Source organism: Artemia franciscana, chromosome 7 (assembly GCF_032884065.1).
Source record: "Artemia franciscana chromosome 7, ASM3288406v1, whole genome shotgun sequence".
In the NCBI taxonomy this organism is placed as follows: domain Eukaryota; kingdom Metazoa; phylum Arthropoda; class Branchiopoda; order Anostraca; family Artemiidae; genus Artemia; species Artemia franciscana.
The window spans coordinates 42,730,015-42,749,104 of NC_088869.1; the positions used below are offsets into that span (position 1 = coordinate 42,730,015).

The window sequence follows — 19,090 nt, forward strand, 5'->3', positions numbered from 1 at the left end:
TTTCAAAAACAAACTTATGGGAATTTCGGAAATAAAAAAACAATTACACTGATTAACATTAACTCATCCGTATTCACAAGCCAGCAGTTGCATTTCGATGTCAAGTAAGTTTCAAATACCCTACAATGTATTTCTGTGTAGGATAACGATCCAAATTATGCCTCCAGTTTAGGTAACGATGAGTTAAATTAACCCTTGAAAGATTTAGCCAAGGTCAAATCTTAATTATTTTTTCTTCAAAATAGCATAATAATCTATGTTTTATCCATAAAAAATTGCAAGGGTGAATTTTGGAACACTCCATTCCTTAAAATTAATCTGTTAGAAAAGAAATCCTTTTTTTTGAAAATCTACATGTAGATGTTGACAAGTTTGACTTTCCTCCCAGTTTTTTTCTGAATGGATGCTCTAATACAGAGGGACAGAAGGATAAAGACTGTCCTTCTCAATACCTCAAGAATGGAAGGGAAAAGTCAATATCCATTTGTTTTAAACAGTAAAATGTTACGTTTAAACGTTCTGGAAGACAGATTGGTAAAAAATTTCAATTGTTACCTGTCTATGTTTGCTGTCCTGGCCGAGTTGGTTGGTGCGCTGGATTCGGGATCCTTTGTCTGAGAGGACGCGGGTTCGAATCCCAGTGCACCCAATTCTTCAGTTGGGACGGGGGTCAGTGGCGTGACTCTGTAAGCTTAGCCAGAGTCGACCCAGCTCTAAATGGGTACCTGGAGAAATCTGGGGAAGGTAAACAGGAAGGGTGTGTGAAAGCACAGGATGGCTGGCCCCCAACCCCCCATTGCACTTCCTGGCTGAAGGGCCAAGAAACGGAGATCAGCACCGCCGGTAGGGACTGTAAAGTCTAATGCCGTATCCTTTACCTTTACCTTTTTTATGTTTGCTGTACCCGAAATGCTTTCAGTAGAGTGGTAGCAAAACTTCCAATAATTAACACTATCTAGCAAAAACCAGCACTAGCAAAACACAGAGCAGAAGGTTTGTAGAGACATCACCCCTGTCCCTACAAAGTCTTACAATCTACGATCTTACGAATCTTACGAAGTAAGATTTACAATCTTACGAGGTAAAACGACACTGTGGGGGGTAATCTACCCTTTAACGACTTCTTTGAAACTTTAATGACCAGGAAAAAATTAACGGAGAATTGAAGCACAAAAAGATAATGAAAAGCTGCCAAGATATGGAAACAGATATTGAAAGAAAAAACGACGAAATAAAATTATGAATCTTATCGCGTAGACTTATTTCGCAACTGGTGCTATTAAATCAAGCATGCTCTAATTGTAAACACGTTGATTATCTTGGGTTTTCTAAGAATGAATTTAAATAGCTGGGAAACCATACTCCAACGGTCAAAGGGTCAAAATGCGTATATTGCTATGTTTAGGGCAAAAGGCGTATGTCAATTTTGACTTTTTTTTCAAATTATCAAAAAGTTTACTAGCCTTATTCCGAATAAGAATATCTGACTCTGATGAGAAGTGATTCTATGCCACTAAGCAAATATTTGTATAGTGGCTGCGGCAGATAGCTTTATTAATAATTGTTTATTGTTTGTTTTTTTTTTTTTGCTTCGGGATCATGATATTATGTTGTTTTATTGTGTATGAATTATTTATGTAAGTTTTTTTTTTCGGTACACGGTTTCAGCCTTCTGCTTATTATTTCTTTTCATTATTTTTTTCTCTTGTATTTTTTTGTTCTTTTTTGTTAGTAGCACACCCTCGCAAGCGACGCTTTTGGTGTGCTACCGATTGATTTTGTCTCTGTTATTTCATTTGGATAATAGATTAACATTGCTACTAAAAAAAAATAGTGACTCCCTGAAAAGTGCGTTCACAAAGGTGCATTTTTTTTCGCAAATCAGGACTGTATACTGCTTACCTCTTCTAAGTTTCCTTAATATATTGTTCCTAGAAGCAAGGGGCAATGGCTTATTTCTGATAAAAGGCTGGGAATCCTCTGTAAAGTGCAATTTCAGTATGAGATAGTCATAACCCACGCCTTGATACTCCCCTCTTCCTCTGTACGGTTGGTATATTTTCATTTAACAAATATTTGTCCGATATTTTCTTTACAAGGCATACAGCGATTACCATGCGATTAATTTTTTTTTCGTATTAAATTTTTGCAGGGTAAAGTTTACAATTTTTTTTTATCAAACAGTTCGTGGTAACGAACTGTAGTAAGGAGCGACCCGGCTCAATAGTAACCAAAACTCTAAAAAATTGAATTTTGATATCAATAGCTACATCAAAAGAATCGCATTTTAATGCTGATTTTAAATATATAAGTTTCATCAAGTTTAGTCTTACCCATCAAAAGTTACGAGCCTGAGAACATTTGCCTTATTTAGGAAAATAGGGGGAAACACCCCTTAAAAGTCGTCGGATCTTAGCGAAAATGACACCATCAGATTCAGCGTATCAGAGAACCCTACTGTAGAAGTTTCAAGCTCCTATCTACAAAAATGTGGAATTTTGTATTTTTTGCCAGAAGACAAATCACGGGTGCGTGTTTATTTGTTTTTTTTTGTTTTGTTTTTTTTTTCCCAGGGGTCATCGTATTGACCAAGTGGTTCTAGAATGTCGCAAGAGGGCTCATTCTAACGGAAATGAAAAGTTCTAGTGCCCTTTTTAAGTGACCAAAAAAATTGGAGGGCATCTAGGCCCCCTCCCACGCTAATTTTTTTCCCAAAGTCAACGGATCAAAATTTTGAGATAGCCATTTTGTTCAGCATAGTCGAAAACCATAATAACTATGTCTTTGGGGATGACTTACTCCCCCACAATCCCTGGGGGAGGGGCTGCAAGTTACAAACTTTGACCAGTGTTTACATATAGTAATGGTTATTGGGAAGTGTACAGACGTTTTCAGGGGGATTTTATTTTGTTTGGGGGTGGGGCTGAGGAGAGGGGTCTATGTTGGAGGATCTTTCCTTGGAGGAATCTGTCATGGGGGAAGAAAAATTCAATGAAAAGGGCCCAGGATTCTCTAGCATCACTATAAGAAAACAATGAAAAATAAACATGAAAACGTTTTTTCAAATGAAAGGAAGAAGTAGCATTGAAACTTAAAACGAACAGAGATGATTACGCATATGAGGGGTTCTAAAAATACTTTAGCATAAAGAGCGAGGTATTAAGGAGGAGATAAATACCTTGCTCTTCATGCTAAAGTGTTTTTAGTAATTTCAACTATTTATTCTACGGCCTTTCTGATTCAGGGGTCATTCTTAAAAAATTGGGACAAAACTTACGATTTAGTGTAAAGAAGGAGCTATTAACGAGAGTACAAACCCCCTCATATACATAATAAAAATTAAAGAATATAAAAGTTCGTTACGTAAGTTATTTCTAAAGTTACGTATATTTTTTGCTAATAAAAAATTCGTTAAAATTAAAATTAATAGTTGCCTTTTTGTGTAACCGAAAAATTACATGGCAACTAGGCCTCCTTCCCCATCCCATATTTCTCAAAATCGTGTGATCAAAACTAAGAGAAAGCCATTTAGCCAAAAAAGGAATTAATATGCAAATTTCATTTGAATAGTTTACATGTGGAGAGTCAAAATCAAACATGCATTAATTCAAAAACGTTCAGAAATTACATAAAAAAAACTAGTTTTTTTAACTGAAAGTAAGGAGCGACATTAAAACTTAAAACGAACAGAAATTACTCCGTATATGAAAGGGGCTTTTCCTCCTCGACACCCCGCTCCTTACGCTAAAGTTTTTTATTGTTTTAAAAAGTAGAGTTGCGAGAAAGAATCAAACTTTAGCGCAAGGAGCGGGGTGTCGAGGAGGAAAAGCCCCTTTCATATACGGAGTAATTTCTGTTCGTTTTAAGTTTTAATGTCGCTCCTTACTTTCATTTAAAAAAACTTGTTTTTTTTATTTAATTTCTGAAAGTTTTTTAATTAATGCATGTCTGATTTTGGCTCTCCGTACATAAATTATTAAAATGAAATTTGCATATTAATTCTTTTTTTGGCTAAATGGCTTTCTCTTAGTTTTGATTAGACGATTTTGAGAAATAAGGGGTGGGGAAGGAGGTCTTGTTGCCCTTCATTTTTTCGGTTACTTAAAAAGCCAACTAGATCTTTTATTTTTAAAGAACGTTTTTATTAGTAAAAAAAAATATGTAACTTAAGAATTAACTTACGTAACAAACTTTTATATTCTTATATTTTTGATTATATATATGAGGGGGTCGGTCCCCTCGTTAATACCTCGCTCTTCACACTAAATCTTGTTTTGTCCCAATTCTTTAAGAATGACCCCTGAATCAGAAAGGCCGTAGAATAAATAGTTGAAATTATTAAAAAAAAATTTAGCATAAAGAGTGAAGTGTTTATCTCCTCCTAAATACCTCGCTCTTTATGTTAAAGTATTTTTAGAACCCCTCATATGCGTAATAATCTCTGTTCCTTTTTAAGTTTTAGTGCTTCTCCTTACTTTCAATTGAAAAAACTTTTCATGTTTATATTTTTATTGTTTTTTTTATAGTAATGCTAGAAAGTCCTGCGCCCTTTTCATTGAATTTCTCTTCCCCCATGAAATATTCCTCCAAGGAAAGATCCTCCCATATAGCCCCTCCCCTGAACCCCACACCCAAACCAAAAAAATCCCCCTGATAACGTCGGTACACTTCCCAGTAACCATTACTGTATGTAAACATTGGTCAAAGTTTGTAACTTGCAGCCCCTCCCCCAGGGACTGTGGGGGGTAAGTCATCCCCAAAGACATAGTTATTATGGTTTTCGACTATGCGGAACAAAATGGCTATCTCAAAATTTTGATCCGTTGACTTTGGGAAAAAATGAGCGTGGGAGGGGGCCTAGGTGCCCTCCAATTTTTTGGTCACTTAAAAAGGGCACTAGAACTTTTCATTTCCGTTAGAATGAGCCCTCTTGCAACACTCTAGGACCACTTGGTCGATACGATGACCCCTGGGAAAAAAAAAAAAAAAAAAAAAAAAAAAAAACAAATAAACACGCAACCGTGATTTGTCTTCTGGCAAAAAATACGAAATTCCATATTTTTGTAGATTAGACCTTGAAATTTTTTCTATAGGGTTCTCTGATACGCTGAATGCGATGGTGTAATTTTCGTTAAGATCCTAAGACTTTTAGGGGGTGTTACCCCCTATTTTCCAAAATAAGGCAAATTTTCTCAGGCTCGTAACTTTTGATGACAAAGACTAAATTTGATGAAACTTATATATTTGAAATCAGCATAAAAATTCAATTCTTTTGATATATCTTTTAGCATCGAAATTCCGTTTTTTAGAGTTTTGTTTACTATTGAGCCGGGTCGCTCCTTACTACAGTTCGTTACCACGAACTGTTTGATCTTCTAAAATGTTTTCTTCGGCAATTTAATGTGTTGTCAGAAGTTGTTTTTTTTTTCTTTTCTTTTTTGTTTTTTTTTCTGTGTGTTTGTTTTTATACTCCGCTGTTTCAAGTGGGTCACAAATAAATTATTATTATTATTAGCACTTTAAATTCCAGGTCGGCAAAAGGTATCTTTTAGGTAAGAAAAATCAGGAAAGGAAAACACCGATTTAAGAGAATGATATCAGATATGACTAATGAGAATGATTTCAGATGATATGACAGTTTTTTTATTTTTTTTTATTCATTTTAAGAGATTTTACTTTTTGGTTGTAGACTGTAGCATTCCGGTGACATTTGACAAAGATTAGGCCTTTTATTTCGGACTGGAGTAATTGTTGGGCAAGTAAAACTTGGCATTGACTTATTTTTGTTTGAGAGATTGTTTATCTAGCATTAGTCTAATAAGGCATAAACTAGTTAGCATGGGGCATTTTTTTTTTTGTTTAAAAAAATCTTTTCAAATTTTACCTACCCGTAATTTCAACTGGATCTTCTAGTCTAAGAAGTGCAATGTCGTTTTGCAGTAGCGGCTTGTTGTAATCCTTATGGGGAATCATCTTCTGTACATTGACATCCTTAACTCTGTCAATACAAAATGGGAAGTTTCCAGGGCAGTCTGGGTTACTAGACTCGTTGTATTCACCAAAACGAACAGCAACACTGCAATTAGATTTCGAGTATTAAAATATATTACAGAATTCAAATCCGTGAATTCAAGAAATAAGTAAAAATTCTAATGATAACCCATAATTCAAACGAGAATTTTGTCATCCTATTTCCCTACAATTTATTTCTTTGCTTATGGATTTCCAAACTTGTGTTGATTATTCGTAAGAAAGAGAAAAGACACAGTTCCAAAATTTCACAGAGATTCCCAGATTCTGTTTTTATTTTAGTGCCCCTCGTTTCTGTATTTTTTTTTCTGGTCTAATCTCGGGTAGTCAAATGCAATAAAATTCAATATTACTCATTCTCTAGGCAGTAACACGCCTAAAACGTTTATTTTGTTGCTTGAAACATTCTTAAGAGAAATACCAAAAGAATCTAAACAATAACATCCTTATGAGTTTCATTTTTTGAATTTTATGTACCTCTTGAGTGTATTCGCAATGCGGCAAATCTTCGCATTCTGGGAAAACTTTCTAACATAAGCGAAAAGGAGTGACCAGGCTCAATAGTAACCGAAACGAATTTTGATGCAAATAGTTACATCAAAAGAATTGAATTTTAATGATGATTTTAAATATATAAGTTTCATCAAGTTTAGTCTTATCCATCAAAAGCCACAAGCCTGAGAAAATTTGTCTTATTTTAGAAAATAGGAGGAAACACCCCCTAAAAGTAATATAATGTTAACGAAAATCACACCATCAGATTCAGTGTATCACAGAACTCTATTGTAGAAGTTTCAAGCTGTTATCTGTAAAAATGCGGAATTTCGCATTTTTGGCCAGAAGATATGTCACGATTTTGAAGATTTCGTTTATTTGTTTGTTTTTTTCCCAGGCGTGATCATATCGACTCAGTGGTCCTAGAATTTTTGAGAGGGCTCATTCTAACGGAAATTAAAAGTTCTAGTGCCCTTATTAAGTGACCAAAAAACTTGGAGGGCACCTAGTTCCCCTCCCACGCTCATTTTTCCCCAAAGTCACCGGATCAAAATTCCGAGATAGCCATTTTATTCACCATTGTCTAAAAACCTAATGACTATGTCTTTGGGGACGACTTACTCCCCCACAGTCCCCGTGGGAGGGGCTGCAAGTTACAACTTTGGCCGTTGTTTACATATACTAATGGCTATTGGAAAGTGTACAGACGTTTTCAGGGGGATTTTTTTGGTTTGGGGGGAGAGAAGTTGAGAGGGGGATTTACGTGGGAGGATCATTCCATGGAGGAATTTGTCATGGGGGAGAGAATTTCAATGAAAGGGCCGCAGGACTTTCTAACATTATTAAAAGAAAAAAATGAAAAAAAATATGATAAGTTTTTCAACTGAAAGTAAGGAGCAGCATTAAAACTTAGAACGAACAAAATTATTACGCATATGAGGGGTTAACCTCCTCGTAATACCTCACTCTTTACTCTAAAGTATTTTTAGTAATTTTAACTATTAATTCTATGACATTTGTGATTCAGGGGTCATTCTTAAGGAATTGGGACAAAATTAAAGTTTTAGTATAAAGAGCGAGGCATTGACGAGGGGGTGAACCCTCTCATATGCGTAATAAAAACATACAAATATAGAAGTTCGTCACGTAAGTTAATTCGTAAGTTACGTATATTTTTTACTAATGAAAACGTTCGTAAAAAATTAAAAGTTCTAGTGGCCTTTTTGAGTAATCAAAAAATTGGAGGGCAACTAAGCCTCTTCCCCCGCTCCTTTTTTTCTCAAAATCTTCCTATCAAAACTATGAGAAAGCCATTTAGCCCAAATAAAATTAATATGTATATTTCGTTTTAATTATTTATGTGCGGAGAGCCAAAATCAAAACATGCATTAATTCAAAAACGTTCAGAAATTAAATAAAAAAACCAGTTTTTTAACTGAAGTTAAGGAGCGACATTAAAACTTAAAACGAACAGAAATTACTCCGTATATGAGATGGACTTTTCCTCCTCAACGCCCCGCTCTTTACGCTAAAGTTTTTTACTATTTTAAAAAGTAGAGTTAAGAAAAAGAGTCAAACTTTAGCGTAAAGAGCGGGGCGTTGAGGAGGAAAAGCTCCTCTCATATACGAAGTAATTTCTGTTCGTTTAAGTTTTAATGTCGCTCCTTACTGTCAGTTAAAAAAACTTGTTTTTTTTTTTTTTATTTAAAATCTTGTAGAAGTTTGGGTCAATCAGTAGCCGACTATGTCGTTTGTTCTTGACTGAAAAGTAAAAGTAAAAGTAAATGTTCTTTGTGTTTCTAAAAGTTTTATTAAGGAATGTTTAACTAAACATTCTCCTTTTCAAGCCCAATCTGTTCAGTCCTTCGCTCCGCCCCCCTTTCATGAAGTTCCCGAGTCCTTTAAATCTTTTCTCGCGATTAATAATAATAATAAAAAAAATCCGAAGAAAAAGTTTTTCAAAAGAAAGTAAAAGGAATTTTAAATTTAAGATCAGTAGACATACATTTCTATAATAATAAAAAAGTTTGTGGTAACGAACTGCAGTAAGGAGCGATCCGGCTCAATAGCAATCGAAACTCTAAAAAATGAAATTTTGCCAGAAGTGCGTGTTTATTTGTTTGTTTTTTTTTGTTTTTTTTTCCAGGGGTGATCGTATCGGCCCAGTGGTCCTTGAATGTCGCACAACGGCTCATTCTAACGGAAATTAAAAGTTCTACTGCCCTTTATAAGTGACCAAAACGTTGGAGGCACCTAGGCCCCCTCCCACGCTCATTTTTTCCCAAAGTCATCGGATCAAAATTTTGAGATAGCCATTTTGTTCAGCATAGTCGAAAAAATTAATAATTATGTCTGTCGGGACTACTTAATCCCCCACAGTCCCCGGGGGAGGGGCTGCAAATTACCAACTTTGACCATTGTTTACATATAGTAATGGTTATCGGGAAGTGTGGAGACGTTTTCTGGGGGACTTTTTCGCGTTGAGGGGAAGTGGGGTTGGTCGAGGGAGGGCGTTACGTGTAAGGATAATTCCATGGAGGAATTTATCACGAGGGAAGAGAATTTTTATGAAAAGCCCTAGGATTTTTTTAGCATTATAAAAAAACAATGAGAAAATAAACGAAAACATGTTTTTTTCAGCTGGAAATAAGGAGCAGCATTAAAACCTAAAACGAACCGAAATTATTACATTTACAAGGGGGGTCGTCTCCTCCAAAATACCTCGCTCTTTACGCTAAAGTATTTTTAGTAATTTTAACTATTTATTCTATGGCCTTTGCGATTTAGGGGACATTCTTAATGATTTAGGGGGCTCTGAAAATTCAAACTTAAGAAACTTAGCTGTTCTTGTGATATTGCATATACACCTTTTTGGATGAACAGGATGCCCATAGTATCTTTAAATTTAGTTTAGCATCCTAAACTAATTAGGGTGAAAAGTTAAACTAATTAGGGGACATTCTTAATGATTTAGGGGGCTCTGAAAATTCAAACTTAAGAAACTTAGCTGTTCTTGTGATATTGCATATACACCTTTTTGGATGAACAGGATGCCCATAGTATCTTTAAATTTAGTTTAACATCCTCTTCAACATTCCCCAAAATTACACTTTTATACCATTAGCCATTTTTAACACACCTAAAATGAAAGATTCCTTCCTTTTCGTAATGATAAATCCTCTATGTAAAAAAGCAAATTGCATAATTCACAATCCTTGCCCTAGGGGCTGTGGGGGCATTGCATCCCTTGAGGCATAGTTTCTAGGCCTTTTGACGGTTTTGAACAAAATCCCTGTTCAAAAAATTTATCAGTGATGAGAGATGATCCCTCTCCATAGCTCTGGGGGGCAATGCCATCCCATAGGCTTAATTACTTGAGCTTTTGATTGTTTTGAACAAGATGTCTTTGTTAAAATTATTATAATTTTTTGGAGGGATTGCAATTAAAACGGTATGGAAGGAATTACAATTATAAAGGCAATAACTTTTCAATACTACCCCCTCTCCCAACCTGCCCCGAAAGTTTCAACCCAAAACCCTCAGCTGTTTCAAAATATTGTGAATCCTCCTTTTTTTCAAAACTGGATGCACATAATTCCTTTTGATGTAGTATAAAACGCCCATAAAAATTCTTCAAGGTTTCACTCTATTCTGCTTAGGCTTTTCAGGTACACCTAGAATCAAACATTTCTCCTTTTCCTAATGATAAATCCTGCATGCGAACAATGGTCAAATTGCATAATTTACAATTCTTTGCCCCGGGGCTATGGGGTACGTTATTCCTGGAAGTATAGCTATTAGACCTTTTGGATAGTTTGAATAAAACTACAATTCCAAAATCAAACACTTCGTGGTAACGACTGTAGTAAGGAGCGACCCGGCTCAATAGTAAACGAAACTCTAAAAATACATCAAAAGAATCAGATTTTCATGCGGATTTTAAATATATAAGTTTCATTAAATTTAGTCTTTGTCGTCAAAAGTTACGAGCCTGAGAAAATTTGCCTTATTTTGGAAAATAGGGAGAAACACCCCGTAAAAGTAATAGAATCTTAACGAAAATCACACTATCGCATTCGGCGTATCAGAGAACCCTGTAGCAAAAATTTCAAGCTCCTGTCTATAAAAATATGGAATTTCGTATTTTTTACCAGAAGACAAATCACGGGTGCGTGTTTAATTGATTGTTTGTTTGTTTGTTTTTTTCCCAGGGGTCATCGTATCGACCAAGTGGTCCTAGAATGTCGCAAGAGGGCTCATTCTAACGGAAATGAAAAGTTCTAGTGCCCTTTTTAAGTGACCAAAAAATTGGAGGGCACCTAGGCCCCCTCCCACGCTCATTTTTTCTCCAAAGTCAACGGATCAAAATTTTGAGATAGCCGTTTTGTTCCGCATAGTCAAAAACCATAATAACTACGTCTTTGGGAATGACTCACTCTCCACAGTCCCTGGGGAGGGGCTGCAAGTTACAAACTTTGACAAGTGTTTACATATAATAATGGTTAGTGGGAAGTGTACAGACGTTTTCAGGGGGATTTTTTGGGTTTTGGGGGTGGGGCTGAGGAGAGAGGACTATGTGGGAGGATCTTTCCTTGGAGAAATATATCGTGGGGGAGAAGAAATTCAATGAAAAGGGCGCAAGATTTTCTAAAACTACTATAAAAAAAAAAACAATGAAAAAATAAACATGAAAAAATTTTTTCAATTGAAAGTAAGGAGTAGCAATGAAACTTAAAACGAACAGAGATTATTACGCATATGAGGGGTTCTAAAAATACTTTAGCATAAAGAGCGAGGTATTTAGGAGGAGATAAATACCTCGCTTTTTATGCTGAAGTATTTTTAGTAATTTCAACTATTTACTCTACGGCCTTTCTGATTCAGGGGTCATTCTTAAAGAATTGAGACAAAACTTACGATTTAATGTAAAGAGCGAGGCATTAACGAGGGTACGAACCCCCTTATATACATAATAAAAATATAAGAATATAAAAGTTTGTTACGTAAGTTAATTCTTAAGTTACGTATACTTTTTTACTAATAGAACGTTCGTTAAAAATTAAAAGTTATAGTTGCCTTTTTATGTAACCGAAAAATTGGAGGGCAACTAGGCCTCCTTCCCCACCCCTTATTTCTCAAAATCGTCAGATCAAAACTAAGAGAAAGCCATTTAGCCAAAAAAGGAATTAATATACAAATTTCATTTTAATAATTTATTTGTGGTACGCCAAAATCAAACATGCATTAATTCAAAAACATTCAGAAGTTAAATAAAAAAAAGTTTCTTTAACTGTAAGTAAGGAGCGATATTAAAACTTAAAACGAACAGAAATTACTCCGTATACGAAATGGGTTGTCCCCTCCTCAACGCCTCGCTCTTTACGCTAAAGCTTTTAATTGTTTTAAAAAGTAGAATTGTGGCAAAGAGTCAAACTTTAGCGTAAATAGTGAGGCATTGAGGAGGGGACAACCCATTTCGTATACGGAGTAATTTCTGTTCGTTTTAAGTTTTAATGTCGCTGAGCGGCCTGCAGAAAATAAACGAATGACGCATAAAGATGTTAATTTTCTTTTACTTACTACGTAATCGATAAATTTTACGAAACGATATTAACTCTCTAAAAACTCAAGAAAGCCTAGTGCCATAATTTGTAGTTTGAATAAGTCTTCAAGCTGGATGGGATCATTGCCGCCGCTGGCTGAGGGAATGAACTACGGCTCTAACAGACGTGTCCTGATTATTTGATTTCACAACGTCCAGGGAGTAAAAAAACGTAGTTGATACATGAATAATATCGTGCTATGTGTTTTAATACCAAGACTATTTTTTTCAGTTTTCGTTGTGGCATCAAGGCCACATGTTTCCACCACGGCATCTTTTAAGTTAATCCACAAGGGAACGGACTTCTGATGATTCTCTCTTAAGCCCTCTCCCTCCCCCATTGCTTCAAAGGTGTTGCCAAAATCCTTGTTCATATTCCACAAACATTTGCTTTACCTTCTACCTGATAGAATTTCTCGTATTTTACATGCCAGGGACAAGGGGACGAAAATATTTCTTGTTGACTTCAATTACACAAATCACCTCTACCAGGTGGCTTGTAAACTGGGTTATTTATCCAAATCTCCTATGCTTTAATAACATCGATCCAGCGATCAGTTGATGCGTGGAAAAAAAGACTTCCCGAAGAAATGATTCTCCTTAATAAACAATAATGCTAGCGGTTTATCAGCCAGCTGCACACACAAGGAGTCTATAGATCGATGTTCTCTGTGAATAATTGATTTTTTTGCAATTTCCCCATTAGCTTCTTATATTCAACATTTAATTCACCATTTCTTAAGTTTTTTCACCTCCCTTCTAGAGAAAATCATGTGTTTGTGTCTGATATCAAAGATACTGCGGCTGCCACACATATTTTTACAACTACTAATATTTCCTCGTTCTTAAAACTTTGGAGAACAAACTATTTTTGTTACTAGAAAAAAAAGGCATAATTTTATCCACTTAGGTCACTCAGAACATTTTTTTTTTTTTTTTGGTTTGGGCTAAAATTATGAAATTATGGGCACTTCCTTGTTAGCTAGTAGACAATCGAGAACTAGGATCGCAAAGATCAGACAATAAACGGTTTTCACGGTCTGTATACCAGATAATTAGCTTAGGCTCAATTTAAAGCTACGTTTTAGGTATATCTTAATCAAATATTTAATATATAAAGATGATATTTTGATGGGATATTTATTTAATATAATTCAGTCTGGACCATAATCCTATAATTCTTTGTTGTAGTTTCCATATGTTTTGCTTCCTTTTCAGGACATTTCACCAGTTTCAATGTTGTATTTTTCAGCTTTTGGAGAATAATGACAGCTAGAACAACCTTCTATGAACTCCCTCCCCTCACTCCCAAAAAACTCAATCCTTAGAAATAAAATTTAAGAATTAAAAATTCATTGAGAACTTTTAAAAATCGGAATTAGTTTGATAGAATTTTTTTAAGCAGTAGGCCGTGATTAAGTGAACTTGAAAACATCGAGGTTCAAAATTGAAGTTAGGGTAGCCTTCTGTCTCTCAATTCTCTAGAGACCGTCGATTGTCAAAAACCCTTCAAATGGCACTTATTCATTGGCAGAAATAGCAGGTTAGTTATAACAGTTTGTCAATCTGGTCTCTAGGGGTGTTATCAGCGATCTGAAACGATTTTCTCCGACAAAAAAACATGTAAAAGTTTCAGGTAGCTGAAAATATTCTATGGGACTGTTCGAAAACAGGAAAACACATTGAAAAATGGTTGCAACCATCTTACAGGCTATTGTCTTCTGTTCATGATAGTCCCGATTTTGTTCTAAAAGCAATATCCTTCTTAGAGTACACTTGTGAAAAAGAGCGAGACATTTTCTAAGATTTCTAAGCAATTAGAGGAAATAGAGCAAAATCTTAGCAAACATTTTGTCGCCTCTTCAAGAAGCTACGGCCTGATATTAAAAGCGGCATCTTCCGTCAATGAATACTTGAGTACTTTTTAAATATAAATTTTTCAATTTTAACATGGGATTTTTGAGCTCCATCAGTTCTCTTAATCACGGCCTTAAGAAAAGAAGTCAGTAATTAATCATATTTGTAGTGATCAATAAAATAGTGTCAAAATACAATTAGGATTATTATCAATGCTAAAAAAATACAATAAATTAATAAAAACACATACAGTTTGCTTCCGTCCTTAGGAATACAATGAGCGGCTGTTAACACATATCTTTCGCTGATCATCGCTCCGCCGCATCTAAAGCTCACTTCATCTTTCTTGTCTTCTAGAATGATTATGAAATTTTATGATTGATAGTGAGATTTTGTCAAGCAATTAGAGATATGCTAATGATAACCTAAACTCTACAAAATGGAACTATGAGTGAAAATTATATACATAAACGAACCTGGTGATTCCAAATATCTAAACTTCTTAAATTTGAAATAGACGAAACGAGAAAACACAGGACAATGGAGAATAACAAGATAATTCACTACTAGACCTACGTTGCCTGAGCAACGTGAAGTGTTGCGGCAACCTTTGTCCGGCTTCGCCGAATAAAGTGTTGCGAGACCAACACTTTGGTTCTGTTTCTTTGCTATCGGTTAAACGATGAAGTTGTCAGCCTATCGAAGCTTTTAAAACGTTATGTTCAAAGACGAACGCGATCAGTAATCACATGATCAATGGCTATTCCTCAGCGTTGAAAAAACAACATTAACAAAAGAATATCGAAAGAAGGAACTAAATTGACTTTGCAGCCAGTTGAACTTTATCCTTTTCAATCGTAGACATCGTGACGGATCAAGACTTGGAACAATATCTTAAATAATCTAGTTGGTATTATAAAGCTATCCGTAACTTTTCAGGATCAAAATACCATAGATGACACTCTATTAATTATTACGATACTGCCTCGTTGTTTTACGTTATCGTTTGTACCCGTTGCATAAACACTTAATTCTAGGTTACAGTGAGTATGGGTAGGCTACACCAACTAGCAAAAGTTACAAACCCCTCTTCACTAAAGATGATTGTAGCCTAACAGACGATTATTACTTACAAGTCCCCTACATGTCTTACCACTGGAACCAACTCGGTCTTATCATCAAATACACTGGAAACAAATAATAGGTACACCAAATAGCAAAATTTGCAAACCCCTCACTGCCGAAGATGATTATGGGCTAACAGATGACCTTTCCTTACAAGCCCCGTACATGTCTCACAATTGGTATCGGCTTATTTTTGGTTTCAGTGTGTACCCTACTACTGAAGTTGCCAACCCCTTGAAACTTTCAAATTAGTATATCTCATGAAGGAATTTTTGTATCAAAAAATGAATGACATAAACTTTGATCAGCTCATCAAGAGCTATCGATTGCCGTCTAAAAAAAAATTCTATCTGTCTTAGTTCAAAAGTTGATTTTTTTGCAGTAGGCCAACTTTCTAACGTCACCACTTAGAAAGGAGCAAAGGATAAGCTCCAATTTCTTTAGCAATGACAGAACTTTTAAAGTTTAAGAGGTACATCTGATAATATTCCTTTACCTCAATCCCAAGTCTGAAAAAACAAATGATAAACCCAGCCAAAATCACGGCAGCACTTTCAGACCCGTGGGAAAATGCCGCTTTTTTGCTTCTGTAAATTTGTCTATTTCAAGGAGGCACACTCGTGCCTCTTTAAAGAGGCGAACCACGACAATGTTAAGTGATCTTCGTTCCAGTGGTCGCAGAGGGATGAGGAGGGATGCATTTCGTAGCCCGAGCTCCAACTAAGAAACCTGCCAAATTTCATCCCCCTCCGACTTTTCCTTCATGTGGAAAATCTGGCCGAAAGTTTCGACCACCCAACCCCACCCCCCCCTTTAACGTTGTCCGATCGGGCTGAAATTCACAAGTTAAGGTCCCTTAGGGCCCAGGAGCTTATCCGCGAAATTTCAGCTCGATCCGATAACTCCTTCCCTGTTTTCCAGAAACCACGCATAGCCACTTAATGTTCATGTTCTTTTTTTTTTCGCCACGCCTACTGGTCACAGCCGACATCGGATCTGGGTGTACGAAGACTCATTCGACATGGAATTTTCCGAGTTATTTTGCTTGAAAGTTTCGTCGGAAAATCTTAACCCCCCGATTTTCTAGCTTAGAAAAACCCCATTTCCCCATAAGAGCCCATGTTAAGTTTTTTGTTGTTAAAAGTTACGAATTTCAACATCAAGTACATCAAAATGATCAGCTCGACATGGTGAGACTGACTGAAAGCTTCAAAAAATTCTGTCTTAATCCGTAAAATTTTTATTTGAGAAAAATGACAGAAACCCTTTTTTTCTGCCACGCCTACAGGTCACAGCCGACATCGCATCTGGGTGTACGAAGACTCATTCGACGCGGAATTCTCCGAGTAATTTTCCTGGAAAGTTTCGTCGGAAAATCTTAACCCCCCGATTTTCTAGCTTAGAAAAACCAATTTCCCCATTGAAGGTAAAATTTTCTCTTGTAATAACATCACTTGTTTGAAAAATTCTTACACTAACAGCAGCTTGGCGCAGCGGAAGCGTGCTGGGCCCATAACCCAGAGGTCGGTGGATCGAAACCGCTAGCTGCTAACTTTTTAAAATTTTAAAATTAGGTAATTTTGTCAGTTTGAATTTATTGATACAGAAAGGGAGAAAATAAACATGGAAACATGTGATCAGAATTACATACTGAAATGTTCACAAGAATTTATACTGAAGCGGGGGTAAGGCTTGATGGAAGCAAGTTAAAAGAACCATTTAAATTGATTTCCTAATTGAAGCCGTTGGTGAAATTTTCTATTGTAATAACTTGTTTGATAACAAGCATAACAGCAGCTTGGCGCAGCGGAAGCGCGCTGGGCCCATAAACCGGAGGCGGGTGGGTAAAAACCACTAGCTGCTAAATTTTTAATTAAGCTGCTAAACTATTAAAATTATCAAAATTAGATAATTTTGTCAGTTTGAATTTATTGATACAGAAAGCGAGAAAATAAACATGGGAAATTATTATTAAATTACACCCACCATGGATTGTAGAAAAACGTACAGAAATAATATGAAAAAAACTTCGTTTTCTTAAAGAGTTAAAGAGGCTGCGTCCCAAAGTCGAACCTTAAAACGTACAGGAATTAGGAGAGGCAGTTGGGGGGCTGCCGCCCACCAAACCCCCCGCTTTTAAAGACTCTTTTGTACAGGTTTTTTGTTATGGGGGGCTGCCGCCCCCCTAACCCCCCGCTCTTGGCTTCGGAAAGGCCCTCTTTTAATTAACAAAAAATTTAAATGAATGAATAATGGAATAACTTCGAAAAATGTTAAACACAAGAGGACAGGAGAACCATTGCGCCGAAACTAGTAATTAGTAACAATGAAGTCCCCCCACAACAAAAAACCTGTACAAAAGAGTCTTTAAAAGCAGGGGGTTTGGGGGGCGGCAGCCCCCCAACTGCCTCTCCTAATTCCTGTACGTTTTAAGGTTCGACTTTGGGACGCAGCCTCTTTAACTCTTTAAGAAAACGAAGTTTTTTTTCATATTATATCACTCAAAGAAGATATATTGGCTGTGGGGCCGGGTAACTGTCGCATATATTTAACACTTATAGATTTTAGTCCATCTTCAATTTGAAAGTGGTGCCTGCCTGCTTGCCTGCTAGAACGGAGCTTTCCACTCGAAAGCAGAAACATGGTTTGATGAAACGAAAGCTTGGCTGAACAACTTCAGATACTCCTCTCTGACATAGGCTACATAACTCCACTTCACTTCGCACACCATAGGCTCTGGCTCGTGGACAAGCAAAAATCATTCATTTTGGCCCCAGGCAAGAGTTCTGCGGAGCTTTCCAAAATGTAATGCCATATTCATCAATCCGGCCTGAGGTCCACACTTTCCGTAAAAACCGCACCGGTTAGACCCTTACCAGTTTCCAGGAATAAGCCGACATCGGCGGCATAGAAAAAAAAAAAAAAAAAAAAAAAAAACGGGACAAAACCAAAGTGTTGCTCTCGCAACAAAATTCATGAAAAAGGGAAGAAAAAAAAACAAAAAACTATTGGGACTGAGACTTCGAGTCAACTGTCGTAAGTGCAAGAAGAAGAATAATCCTCCTGGACACTTTTATTGTCTCCTGACTTTTCTGCGTGTCTTAGTGTTGTTCTTTCCCTTGCATTCTCCGCCAGTGAGTCTTGTGGAGTGAATATCCCCATTTCTTGTGGGGTGGTTTGTCTTCTAGCGTTGACTTAATTGTTTAGTAAATCTATCTATTTGTTTATGCATTATTTGCCAATAAAAATAAACTTTTAATATATGCAATTGTTTTTCGGCTTCATTTAGCCGATTTTATTAATTTGAGTTTTCAAAGAATTATTATCTGTGGTGCATCCGGTCTGCGTGGGCTATAGGCAGTTGGGTATCAGCTATTGGGGTGGAAATTGAACTGCTGATAGCACAACCATCAGTGTATCTTTCTTTAGGTAGTGATTTGATAGATTTTTTAAAATTCAGTACGATTTTAGCTCTTTTAGTTTTTAAATCTTCTAACTTTCATTAAACTTTCTGGTAAAAATAGAAGGAGTGTGCAGGCAATGGAGACTTTCTCCCTAATCTTCTCTAATTCTAAGAAATAGTATTGGACTAAGTGTGACGGGGAGGGGGGGTGGCCTCCTTCTCAAGCCCCCTGTGTTTGTACTAAAGTTGGGATTTTTTTCTAAATAATTCCAGAACGAACGCTTAGTCTAAAACAAGGGTAATAGAAAGCAGATCTAAACATGTTTTATAATGCTTTGGTAGCAGGGTTTATCACTGCAGCTTGACTCAAGACAATGCAGTTTTCGGTTCGAATATTTTGAAAGGCTATCAGTAAGTAAGACACTTGCGATTGCCTACAAGCTACAATAATGGAATCAAAAATCAGTAAAGTAGCATTAATACTTTGACGATAAGAAAGGGAGTGATGAGTGGGGATAGCCCGTCTCACATGCAAAATAGCTTATGGTCGTTTTAAAGTCACCCTTTCCTTTCATTTA

The 19,090-nt window shown here is 36.3% G+C and overlaps 1 protein-coding gene across 1 annotated transcript in view; it reads right to left on the bottom strand.

Annotated features, from left to right (window-relative positions):
• The window catches only part of LOC136029331 (phenoloxidase-activating enzyme 1-like), a 45,984-nt gene that overhangs the window by 19,741 nt on the left and 7,153 nt on the right, over window positions 1-19,090 (bottom strand). Inside the window, exons 2-3 of the mRNA XM_065707613.1 lie at window positions 14,235-14,337; window positions 5,889-6,076 (exon numbers count right to left, since the gene is read on the bottom strand). Coding sequence (XP_065563685.1) covers window positions 5,889-6,076; window positions 14,235-14,337 — 291 coding nt within the window. The remainder of the gene's footprint in view (window positions 1-5,888; window positions 6,077-14,234; window positions 14,338-19,090) is intronic.